A 12,347-nucleotide genomic window follows, 5' to 3' on the forward strand; every position below is an offset into this window, starting at 1 on the left:
ATTTATCTCTAGAGTATAACACTCTGAATGTAATATAGCTAAACTGCAATACATAGAGATGGCCATAACACTGTGACTCTTGGAATATTATTGGTATGCTACCCATTACAACATTGAAATAGCCCATTAGCCTGAGATTATTTATACATAGAGGAGTCTTTTCTTTGCATATGTTTTTAATATAAGGACCCATTTTTAATTTCCTAATAAAGTTTTTGGTTTTAAATACATACTATCAGGATTACTATAACCATAAGGACACTGAGTGCATATAAGGGATATCCTATTCTAGTTTGTATTACTAGAAAATGTAAACAGAATTCTTACCATGCTACACAGCACCAATCAGCTCGAGATATAAAAAAAAAATATACATAAGTGGTTATGTTAAACTTTTAGAAATAACCACTATAAATCTATATAAAAGGAGCTGGTCCTTTCAGTTGAATAATTTGTGTAGTGCCTGTGGTCTTGCAAGTTGCAAATTAGCTTTTTGTTTTTACTCTCTGGCACCACCTACCTGCAGCTATGACTCATTACCAATTGCTTACCATCGCTATTGTTATTTATATAGCTTACTCTGGCACAAATGCTGTCAAAAGCAGATAAAAAAAGAGCTCCTGCTTCTAAGGTATCAGAATACAAATATGTGCACTGCATCTAAAAGATTAGAGTATGCATATATACAAATATATCTGAGCTCAAAATACTAGACCAATGCAGCATTTATGGTTAGGTATAAACAAGTGTGATGAACCACGTGACCTATGACATAAAAGTAAGAATATAGTGTAAACTGTAAGGAACATACAAATGTGTGCATAATAGAGTGACACAGTTCTACTCACATCAATGAAAAATACAAAAACATACAGAAAGATCAGTTTTACTCTACAAGCTGGTAGCATATCATATATCAACCAACAAGGTCCTTAAAACCTATAGGCTCAGCAGAGATCAAACCTTAAATAGGGGGTTGTAAAATATGTTGCTAGGTAGATATAGTATACTATAGTGCATCCATTATCAACAGTATATGTGCTTGTATACTATTGGTATTATGGCAGTCCAAATTATGCCACCACGCAAATCTCAAAATGGTCAAACCATAAGAATCGACATTTACAAACAGGACAGATACCTTGTGTGAGGAGCAAAATAAACTGTGTATAAGTGGCCTCTTCTAGACCATAGACATTCCAGACCTCAAGGGAGTAAATAGTGGATAGGTTAGGACAGATATTACACCTAAATCCGAAATACCATAACTATTAACCCACACCTCATCTGAAATCCATTTACCAGGTCTAGACAAAACATTAACTGTCGAAAGTAGTGGTAAATGTCAAATATATTTAAAGATAATTAAAAGATTATCCACAACTCTTCTCCAGCACTAAATGTCATGACCTATCATGGCCACTACCCAGAAGTCCCCCCCAAGCAATTTTGATTTTTAAATTAAAATAAATCAAGTAGCCAAAGACTGATGACCAGAGGTTTTAAAAGGAAATTGTACTGTAAAGTTGTCTCTCCTTTTATGTTTTCCCAATAATCTATTTTATCTGATGGACTGTATTAAATTGTAGCTCTTTTACCTTTGTCATTTGAAATAGCTGAATTTGCCTGTTCAAACCACAACTTAAACTGAAATTTTTAAAACTGCAGACTATAGAAAAGGTATGTAAACAAGATACACAAGCAGAAATCAACCTCCTAGTGTGGGTGGAAGAGAGAAAAAGAGAACCCAGCCGATTAGAAAGGGTGTTCCTGCATCAGCTTTAAATAAGACAAACTCTAATCTAATTTTTGCCTGTGTACACTTTCCCTTTAACCAACACATACAATAAACATTTAGGTCAAAATATGGCTCATAGAAAACAATTGTCCTACTGCATTAATCAATATACATAGGGCTAGATTACAAGTCTCTCAGTATTTTTTCCCCCACAAATCATGAAAAATCTTTTTGTTCTAGTCAAGTTGTGCTGCTATTACAAGTAAAATAAAAACGTATTTTGCACAAGCGGTAACCCGACTAGCGCAAAGATGTGAACTTACAAATATACATACATATATTAATGTTTTTATATGTGTATATGTCTGTAAATACATATGTACACATATAAATACATTAATAAGTATGTATATATATATATAGACATACCTATATACATACATGTACTGTACATGTTTAGACATGTATATAAATGTATCTCAATGTTAAAGCCCTTTGCCTGGAGCCCTTATAACTTTTTAATGTATTTTTAATCATTTTTATTACACAGTGTTATTATGAGTGTAACAGTACTTTGTAATGTATTTTTTAGTTTTTTTTTGTTTTTTGCAACTTTTTATTTTCAGAAAAAAGTTAACCACAACTCTGAGATTGCGGTAAGGATTGAAGCGTAAATCGCGAAAACACGATATCGCTTGCGCAAAACCGTTTGCTCCTTACTTGTAATCTAGCCCACAGTATGTAAAACTAGGAGTTCTACATAATTGAAAAAAAAAATGCATATTTATTATTATTTTTATCCACATTGGGTTTGAGGTTTAATTTCATACTATTATTGTTAATATTGTTCCATACAATTCTAACCGAACATTCTCTTTTCCTACAGCTTTATTGCTTACTCTGAACAATATACGGAGTATGATCCTTTTCTCACTCCAGCCGACCCTTCCAATCCCTGGATAAGTGACGATGCAACTTTTTGGGATTTAGAAGTTAGGTACAGTATGAAAATCCATTTCTCAATTCCTTAGTCTTTAACCCCAGCTTTTCTGTTTCTTGTAAAGTCTGTTCTTTATCATTTGTAGCCAACATATTGTTCCGTAGTAATAGGGAAGATTACAGCTACTATGTTTATAAGAGAAAATTATTATAATATTTTTAAACAGCCTAATTAGTTTTTTTTGCTTGGCGCTGTCTTTGAAGGAGATAAATCTGTTCTATCTGTTGGTGAGCACTGATGTTCCAATTCAGTTAAATATTAATCACTGTCGTCATAATCATTGAAAATACACATTGCCACAAATACAATGATACCCTACTTGTATAAATGAGACATTGACCTAGACTCACTAAAACGTCATTCTCATTGTAAGATGTGAGTACATTTTCTAAATTAGATGGTCCTGTATACTCTGTATCAAATCGCAAGATAAATCAATAGCGCTTCTATTATTGTGCTCAAATTAAGTTGAAAGTAAGATTTTGGAATAGTTGTATATTTGTATCTGTAAAATGGGATAGCTGGAGAGGGGATGGGATCCATTGTAAACAACAATATCTTATGTCATTTAGTTACGTATTTACTTGTCATAATATAGCTTATACATGCAACCTAAAGGCAGTTTTATATTATTTTATTATATTATTTTATATTATTTTAATATGTAGTAGTACAGTACTGTAATCAGAAATGTAATACTTGTTTTAAATAAATATAGACTTTTATTTGCATTTTATAACACACACAAAAAACAAAGACTCAAAGGGGTAGCGTATCGTGTCCGCCGCACATCGATAAATGCCGACAGCATACGCTGTCAGCATTTATCATTGCACCAGCCTTTCTTGTGAACTGCTGGTGCAATGCCGCCCCCTGCAGATTTGCGGCAAATCGGCCGCTAGCAGGGGGTGTCAATCAACCCGATTTCTGTCCATCGTCTCCGAGCAGGCGGACAAGTTATGGAGCCTTCCATATGGAGCTTGATAAATTGACCCCAAAGAGAGAAGATTGTGACTTACTAGTAAGAAAAACATTTTGATAATTTTATTTTTTGAAAAAATATTATTGAAAAAGTCTGGTTTTTGGAATAATTCTAGATTTTGAAATACCGGATTTGGGGATTTGTACTTGTGTATGTGTGTATATATATATATATATATATATATATATATATATATATATATATATATATATATATATATATATATATATATATATATATATATATATATATCTTACACAACCTTAGCACTCCCTGTAAGGTAACAATGGCCGGTGCAGAGTCTCCAAACACACTCCAAAGAAATAACTTGCACCCGGTTTCTTCAATAAGTATGTTAACACTTTATGTACCACTATATGTGAATAAAGTGGTAACATCCTTATTGAAGAAACCGGGTGCAAGTTATTTCTTTGGAGTATATATATATATGTGTGTGTCAGGGGCGTATTTAGGTTTTGTGCTGCCCTAGGCACTCAAAATTCTGCTGCCCCACCCCACCCCAGGTTTAAGACCTTTTTTTAGACATAATATTTTTGGGGCAGAGTGTAAAAAATTCAAAAAATAATGTCTTTTTAAGTAGATGTTCACCAGGGCTTGCATTTACTCTGGTCACACACACACACATATGTATATATAGACATTATTTTGCAAGTCAGATGATTAAAGTGTTTATATCAGAAAAAAATATCCTTCACTGTATGATAGTTTGTCAGTAGGTAGTTGTTTAACCTTAAACATCTTCTTTGGTGATTGACAGTTATTTAAGCAAAATATCTGCTTGGATAAATATGTAATGAATATACAAGCTGGCCTTTAAAAGTACTTAAAAAATACAACAGTAGTTATGATAGGTTTAGGAATTGTATCCTAGGGGATAAAGTCACATGATACAATCATAATAAAGTATATAACTTGTATTGTTTCTGAATGTATTAAATGCATACAACATATTTCCAGTTGTGTTTTAAAGGGACATAATACTCATATGCTAAATCACTTGAAACTGATGCAGTATAACTGTAAAAAGCTGACAGGAAAATATCACCTGAGAATCTCTATGTAAAAAAGGAAGATATTTTACCTCACAATTTCCTCAGCTCACCAGAGTAAGTTCTGTGTAAAAAGTTATACTTCACCTGCTCCCAGCTGCAGGTAAAAAAATTTAGAAAATGAAGAAATGAACAGCAGCCAATCAGCATCAGCAGTGCTGAGGTCATGAACTCTTACTGTGATCTCATGAGATTTGACTTAACTCTCATGAGATTTCATAGTAAGCTTCCTTTACCTGATTGGTGACATAATATGAGAGTGCACGAAGCTCATCCTTTCAGTTGTCCCGGGACAGACATACTAATATGCTGCTTAGAAATCCTTTACAATGGGAGGTGGCTACTGAGGAACTTTTGAGGTAAAATATCTTTCTTTTTTACATAGAGATGTTCAGGTGATATTTTCTAATCAGCTTTTTACACCTATGCTGCATCACTTTCAAGTGTTTAAACATTTGAGTATTATGGCCCTTTAAGTCACATAGTTGTATAGATTCAGCAATAAATACTTATTCTTTGCATGTACAGACATCCCAACTCTCCCTGAAGTTCAGGGAGTCTCCCTGATTGTAATAGCGGCTCCCTGATGCCAGCAAATGGAGTGCAATCTCCCTGAAACTCCAAGTACCATGATCCAATGTGGCCCAAATCTGGAAAAGTGGCTCTTTAAGGAATGCCTTTAGTTGTTGGGACGTTATAGAACCCTCAAAGCATGCATCAGTACCCAAAAAGCCCCCACTGAGTTTAGTAAAATAAAACACAAATTCTATCTTATTTGCTGCATGTAATTAAACTTCGTATTCTAAAATATTTATGCATTCAACAAGCGTACGATCACTGGAAATTAGGTTTGTTGTATGTGGTTGTGCAATAAAGCTGCTTTTTTTTTTAATGTGACTTTAGCGGGAAGCTACTTTAATGATAAGTCTCTATCTTATTTAGGGTTTCAAGGTGTCCAATATATAACTGGGGGGGCGGCGCAGTACCCGGTAAAGCCACCTCCCTGAAATTAGTTTTTTTAGGTTGGGATGTCTGCGTGTATGACAGATAGACAAACAGTAAATGTACAAGTATTTAGTGACTAATCTGTTTAAGTATTTTAATGCTTAATGAAGATGTATTGAAGGGAGAAAGGCATATGCTGTTTCACACTGGTCACGTTGTAGTGCACACTGCACTGTGTAGTCTGTGTGAGTCTCAATCACGCGGTGGAGCCAGGAAGAATACCGCATTTCCTCTCAGTCCAGGCCAGGCTGCGTAAGTGAGCTCTGCCTCCACTGTCACCACCTCATGCGCACCCACATACAATCCCATAGGATAGCATTAGCCGGGCCAGCCATTTAAGTCATTAGTAATTGGTTGATTTAGCCACTCGGCCCTGAGTTCAGTAGAGTGGCTCTAGGTACTCAAAATTCTGCTGTTCCTTAAAAATCTGCTGCCCTAGGCACCGGCCTTGTTGGCCTATGCCTTAATACGCCCCTGGTGTGTGTTAAAGACAGATATTGGGTAACCCATGTAAAACTACCCGAGCGGCTGTGGGCAAAGCCTGTTGTAAGATCATAAATCCACTCAGAGTTCGGAGTCACCGCATCAAACATATATAGCATGCACTGTAATTCCCCTATCTTCACAATCTTTTTTGCCTCCACCTGGGGGGTTCAAGGGGGGCAAAACCCCCTGTGTAAACCTCATTTCCCAAGGTTCACTTGGAGTGGATGCCAGAGGATCGGCGGGGCACCTTCCTTGAACCCCACAGGCGGAGGCAAAAGAAATAGTGTAGATGGAGGGAATAACAGTACATTGGGCTTTACCCACAGCCGCTTCGGTAATGTCAGTTTTTTTAATTTACCGATAGCATATATACAGGGAGTGCAGAATTATTAGGCAAGTTGTATTTTTGAGGATTAATTTTATTATTGAACAAGAACCATGTTCTCAATGAACCCAAAAAACTAATTAATATCAAAGCTGAATAGTTTTGGAAGTAGACTTTTAGTTTTACTTTTTAGTTTGTTTTTAGTTATAGCTATTTTAGGGGGATATCTGTGTGTGCAGGTGACTATTACTGTGCATAAATATTAGGCAACTTAACAAAAAACAAATATATACCCATTTCAATTATTTATTTTTACCAGTGAAACCAATATAACATCTCAACATTCACAAATATACATTTCTGACATTCAAAAACAAAACAAAAACAAATCAGTGACCAATATAGCCACCTTTCTTTGCAAGGACACTCAAAAGCCTGCCATCCATGGATTCTGTCAGTGTTTTGATCTGTTCACCATCAACATTGCGTGCAGCAGCAACCACAGCCTCCCAGACACTGTTCAGAGAGGTGTACTGTTTTCCCTCCTTGTAAATCTCACATTTGATGATGGACCACAGGTTCTCAATGGGGTTCAGATCAGGTGAACAAGGAGGCCATGTCATTAGATTTTCTTCTTTTATACCCTTTCTTGCCAGCCACGCTGTGGAGTACTTGGACGCGTGTGATGGAGCATTGTCCTGCATGAAAATCATGTTTTTCTTGAAGGATGCAGACTTCTTCCTGTACCACTGCTTGAAGAAGGTGTCTTCCAGAAACTGGCAGTAGGACTGGGAGTTGAGCTTGACTCCATCCTCAACCCGAAAAGGCCCCACAAGCTCATCTTTGATGATACCAGCCCAAACCAGTAATCCACCTTGCTGGCGTCTGAGTCGGACTGGAGCTCTCTGCCCTTTACCAATCCAGCCACGGGCCCATCCATCTGGCCCATCAAGACTCACTCTCATTTTATCAGTCCATAAAACCTTAGAAAAATCAGTCTTGAGATATTTCTTGGCCCAGTCTTGACGTTTCAGCTTGTGTGTCTTGTTCAGTGGTGGTCGTCTTTCAGCCTTTCTTACCTTGGCCATGTCTCTGAGTATTGCACACTTTGTGCTTTTGGGCACTCCAGTGATGTTGCAGCTCTGAAATATGGCCAAACTGGTGGCAAGTGGCATCTTGGCAGCTGCACGCTTGACTTTTCTCAGTTCATGGGCAGTTATTTAGCGCCTTGGTTTTTCCACACGCTTCTTGCGACACTGTTGACTATTTTGAATGAAACGCTTGATTGTTCGATGATCACGCTTCAGAAGCTTTGCAATTTTAAGAGTGCTGCATCCCTCTGCAAGATATCTCACTATTTTTGACCTTTCTGAGCCTGTCAAGTCCTTCTTTTGACCCATTTTGCCAAAGGAAAGGAAGTTGCCTAATAATTATGCACACCTGATATAGGGTGTTGATGTCATTAGACCACACCCCTTCTCTTTACAGAGATGCACATCACCTAATATGCTTAATTGGTAGTAGGCTTTCGAGCCTATACAGCTTGGAGTAAGACAACATGCATAAAGAGGATGATGTGGTCAAAATACTCATTTGCCTAATAATTCTGCACTCCCTGTATATATATATATCTGTATAAAGCTAGCACTCACAACACATATAGCAGCAGCACCCCAGGTTGCATCCAACAGGCGGACATATACAGAGTAAAAAGGTGCAATCTCCAGGTTACATTTTGTCACCCTTTTATTGTGAACATTTTCGGGATTTTATCCTCTTCACTAGATATATGTCTGATGAAGGGGATACAACCCTGAAAACGTTCACAATAAAAGTGAGAAAAAAAAGTAAAGACCTGGAGAGTGCACCTTTTTACTCTGTATATGGGTGTGTGTATATATTTATATATACTGTATATATAGATATATAGTTCATTTTTAATATAAGAATCTAGTAAGCCCAGTACTTTCAGTAACCTGCATTGCACATTTTGCTGACCTTACTTATGTCAATGAAAAAGTGAGTTTGTGCGTTGGGAGGAAAACATTTTGTCACTCACCAGATTTTCTTGTATTATTGACTGTAGTGTATTACAGAGTGTCCTGAATCCTACATATACTAATTTATTTACAGATAGATTAGCTGTATTAGTTATTACAAATGTTTTCCTTTTTGTTTCCAAAAGCAAAGAGCCCAGTCAGCAACGTGTAAAAAGATGGGGTTTCTGTCTTGATGAAGTACTCAAAGACCCAGTTGGCCGGGAGCAATTTCTTCGTTTCCTTGAATCAGAGTTCAGTTCTGAAAACCTCAGGTTTGTGCTTCCCTCGCCCTTTATGTTAGAGCTCACATGAATGTATAAAGTTGACTGTTAATATATAATACAATGAAATGTTTTTATCATTATATATGTAATCAAAATCAAAATAGTATAAATGCATTATCAAACTAATGTTCTATTTCTCCTTTATATCATTATTGAAGAATAGGAAAAGTTATTACATAAAGATTGTTTTCTGTACCATTTCTTAGGATAGTGGTTGCAAACGGTAGTCCAAATTCAAACTGGGTTTCATTTAAAGGAATATGAAACACAACATTTGTCATTCATAGAGGATTGGAAAAAAAACAACAACTTTCCAATTCACTTATATTATCTAATTTGTTTTGTTCTTTTGGTATACTTTGTTGAAAATCATACCTAGGTAGGCTTAAGAGCAGTAATGTACTACTGGAAGCTAGCTGCTGATTGGTTGCTGCACATATATGCCTGTTGTCAGTGGCTCACCTAATGCAGTAGAATATCAGGGGTCTACTCTAAGATCTGAGAACAACTTTTTGGGTCTGTATGGATATGTATGTTTTTTTAATTAATTGCTAATTTGAAATCTTTATATAGGAAAGCAGGGCTGCCATCAGGGGGTGGATAGGGTGACTTCTGTCAGGGGCCCAGTGGGCCAGGGGACCCCATGAGGCAAGCAAACTATTATTGGCAGCCACCAGAGGGAGCTACAGCAGAGTGCTATTGAGCGTGGGAAATGTCATTACAAGGAGTAAAGCAATAGCATTTGAGAGGATTTCTGAGTATGCACTAAACCACTATGCACAGTATGAGACAGACTTGACACTTCAGTTTGTACAGTGTGTGCCAGAGTCAGGCGGGTGATCACTTTTATTTGCAGAGTAGGTACAACTTACTTAGTACATATTTTTTTTTTTATTTATTTGTGCAGTTTCAGATTGTAACTTCAGTGTGGTAGTTGTGTGGTGAGGCCAGGGGTCCATAAAAACAATTATTTTTAGCAATACACAGCAGTGTATTAATGATTATTTGACAATGCTGTAGAAATTATATATTTAAAACCATGCAGAAATGTTTGCCCTTTTGGCAGATATGATTTTTTGTATTTATTTATATATATATATATATATATATATATATATATATATATATATATATATATATATATATTAATTACATTCCAGTTTACTGCCCCTTTATGTAAGGACTTTCCAGATGCCAGGAGGCTTTTTATCTAAGATTTTTACATCTGCATACAATGTTATACTCTCAGGATAAGATTGCTCAGTGTTTGAAATGAGACAGGTTAACTTAACACTGTTCAGTTTACACTACAGCTGACTTAATTTTGAAATGCATACAAACAAGCCTAAATCCTGCATTTAACCAGATTTAATGGTATGAGTCCTAGTGCCACAGCTTATGGTTCTACCAAGACCATATAGAGTACAGCATTTTCAAAATCCATAAGTACAGCTGACAGATGGGAACATTTGTACACCAGATTTTAAGTGGTTCTCTTGGTTGGGGAAAATGGTGGGGGGGGGGGGGGGAACCCAAACATATGTCAACCTTTCAAAAGTACTTTTCTTTATCTACCTATTCTGACAGATCAATAATGTACAATTTTGAATTCACAGAAGTATTTTTGTTCGCACATTTACAAATATGATTCTTTAAAAAGTGATCTCTTAATTTCTGCTATTTGTTTATCATGCATGTCACACACTGTTGATTTAGGGGATGGCAATGTGCAGAAATTGTACCTCCTGTGAGTGTTGCTGTCGGTGTCTGTGTTTATGTCTTTGTATTTTTGTTGGTGTCTCTGAGTGTGTATGTATTTTTTTTCTGTGGATCTCTCTGTGAGGGTTTGTGTGTCTGTCTTTGTGCATTTTCTGTGGATGTCTCTGTGAGGGTGTATGGATTTGTGTGTTTTCTGAGGCTGTCTCTGTGGGTGTTTCCTTGTGTATATGTGCAAGTTTGTGTTTGAGTTTGTGTGTGTGTCCACTGTCTGTTCCTTTTTAGGACATTTTGACCTTACTACTGATTATTCACATGTTTCTACAGACTTTGAGACTAATGAGACATTTCTGGAAGTCACCAATTCACCACTTAACCCCTAATTTATTGTTTAGACAGTTCAGGGCCCTTCCTTTCAGCCACTGCATGCTGTTGTCATCATATAGTTGGCATCTTCCTTGACAAAAAGATCATCAGAATTCCATATTTTGTCTTGTAAATCTCCTTTTTTGATAAAACTGTAGTCTTCCTCATTACTTGTCAGGTCAATGTAAACAAGTGCTGAGTGTCTGTGTCTGAGATTGTTTGTGTGTTTCTTTGCGTGTCTGCTAGAGTGTCTATATGTGAATCCTTATGTGTGTCTGTGTGTTTCTGTGTTTGTGTGTTACTACCTTTACAACATTTCCATGTTTGACTACACTTAAAGGGACAGTTGTTTTTTCATTAATGTATATTAAATGACTTGTTATACCACCTGCAGAGTATACAATTTTTGAGAAATTGCATTTTCAGGTTTATTTGTGTATATGAAGTAGCTGGTTTGTGCTTTGAAACCACAGCCTATTACAATGGGTTGAACTTAAGGTAATATCAGATCTCATTATGTTATAACTTTGTGTACACAGACTAGCTTCCTTATCTTATAATTGTCTGGAACACCATAGCTCAATACAAAGAGAGAACAATGGAAAATGATCATTTTATTACTTAACTATCCTGCATCCCACTGAGAGTGTAACTTCTTCTGCTGACTGTGTTTAATTAGGCTTGTCAATAGCATATACTCCAGTATCAAAACTTTCAGTATAGGTTGGGAAACCACAAGCTAAATCAGCTATTTCAAATGCTGAAATAGGAGTAAAGGAGCTACTTGCAACCAATTTAATACACTCTAGCAGGTAAAAAGGATAATTGGGAATAATTTAAAGGGGAGAAAGTTTTTGGGTGAACTGTCCCTTTAAGAATAAAGTGCATATAAGTTTTAGTCACTTGTTAAAAAATTGCACATGTCAAAGGGGGGGGGGGGGCTGATCAATGGTTAAGTAAGGAGCCCCAAAATTTCTCGTGGCGGCCCTGTAGAAAAGTACTGTTTATATTTTAAATCAATGAATAGACATTCTAAAATGTATCCATATGTCCCACAACTGTCAAATAAAGTCCATCTGGCCCCTAAGAAAGGTTGAACACGATCTAAGTGAGACTATGTTTCATATAGTTTATGTCTTATGTTTTATGTTTTCTTTTCTTGTGTTTTTCCATGTTTAAGTAATGGTATAGATAAGATTAGTTTATGTACTAGTGTCTAATTTGGTGACCTTGGGTAATTAGATAGTGTTTTGCTGTCTTTAAGGAATGAAAAACAAATTCTAAATGAATAGTTTTAAAATGAAAGATGGTAGTAAAGTTATTTTTCTCCATCAGA

The 12,347-nt window shown here is 36.2% G+C and overlaps 1 protein-coding gene across 1 annotated transcript in view; it reads left to right on the plus strand.

The window, feature by feature from the left end:
• The window catches only part of RGS6 (regulator of G protein signaling 6), an 848,561-nt gene that overhangs the window by 767,236 nt on the left and 68,978 nt on the right, over window positions 1-12,347 (plus strand). Inside the window, exons 13-14 of the mRNA XM_053697770.1 lie at window positions 2,625-2,735; window positions 8,792-8,917. Coding sequence (XP_053553745.1) covers window positions 2,625-2,735; window positions 8,792-8,917 — 237 coding nt within the window. The remainder of the gene's footprint in view (window positions 1-2,624; window positions 2,736-8,791; window positions 8,918-12,347) is intronic.

Source organism: Bombina bombina, chromosome 1 (genome assembly GCF_027579735.1).
Source record: "Bombina bombina isolate aBomBom1 chromosome 1, aBomBom1.pri, whole genome shotgun sequence".
Taxonomy (NCBI): Eukaryota; Metazoa; Chordata; class Amphibia; order Anura; family Bombinatoridae; genus Bombina; species Bombina bombina.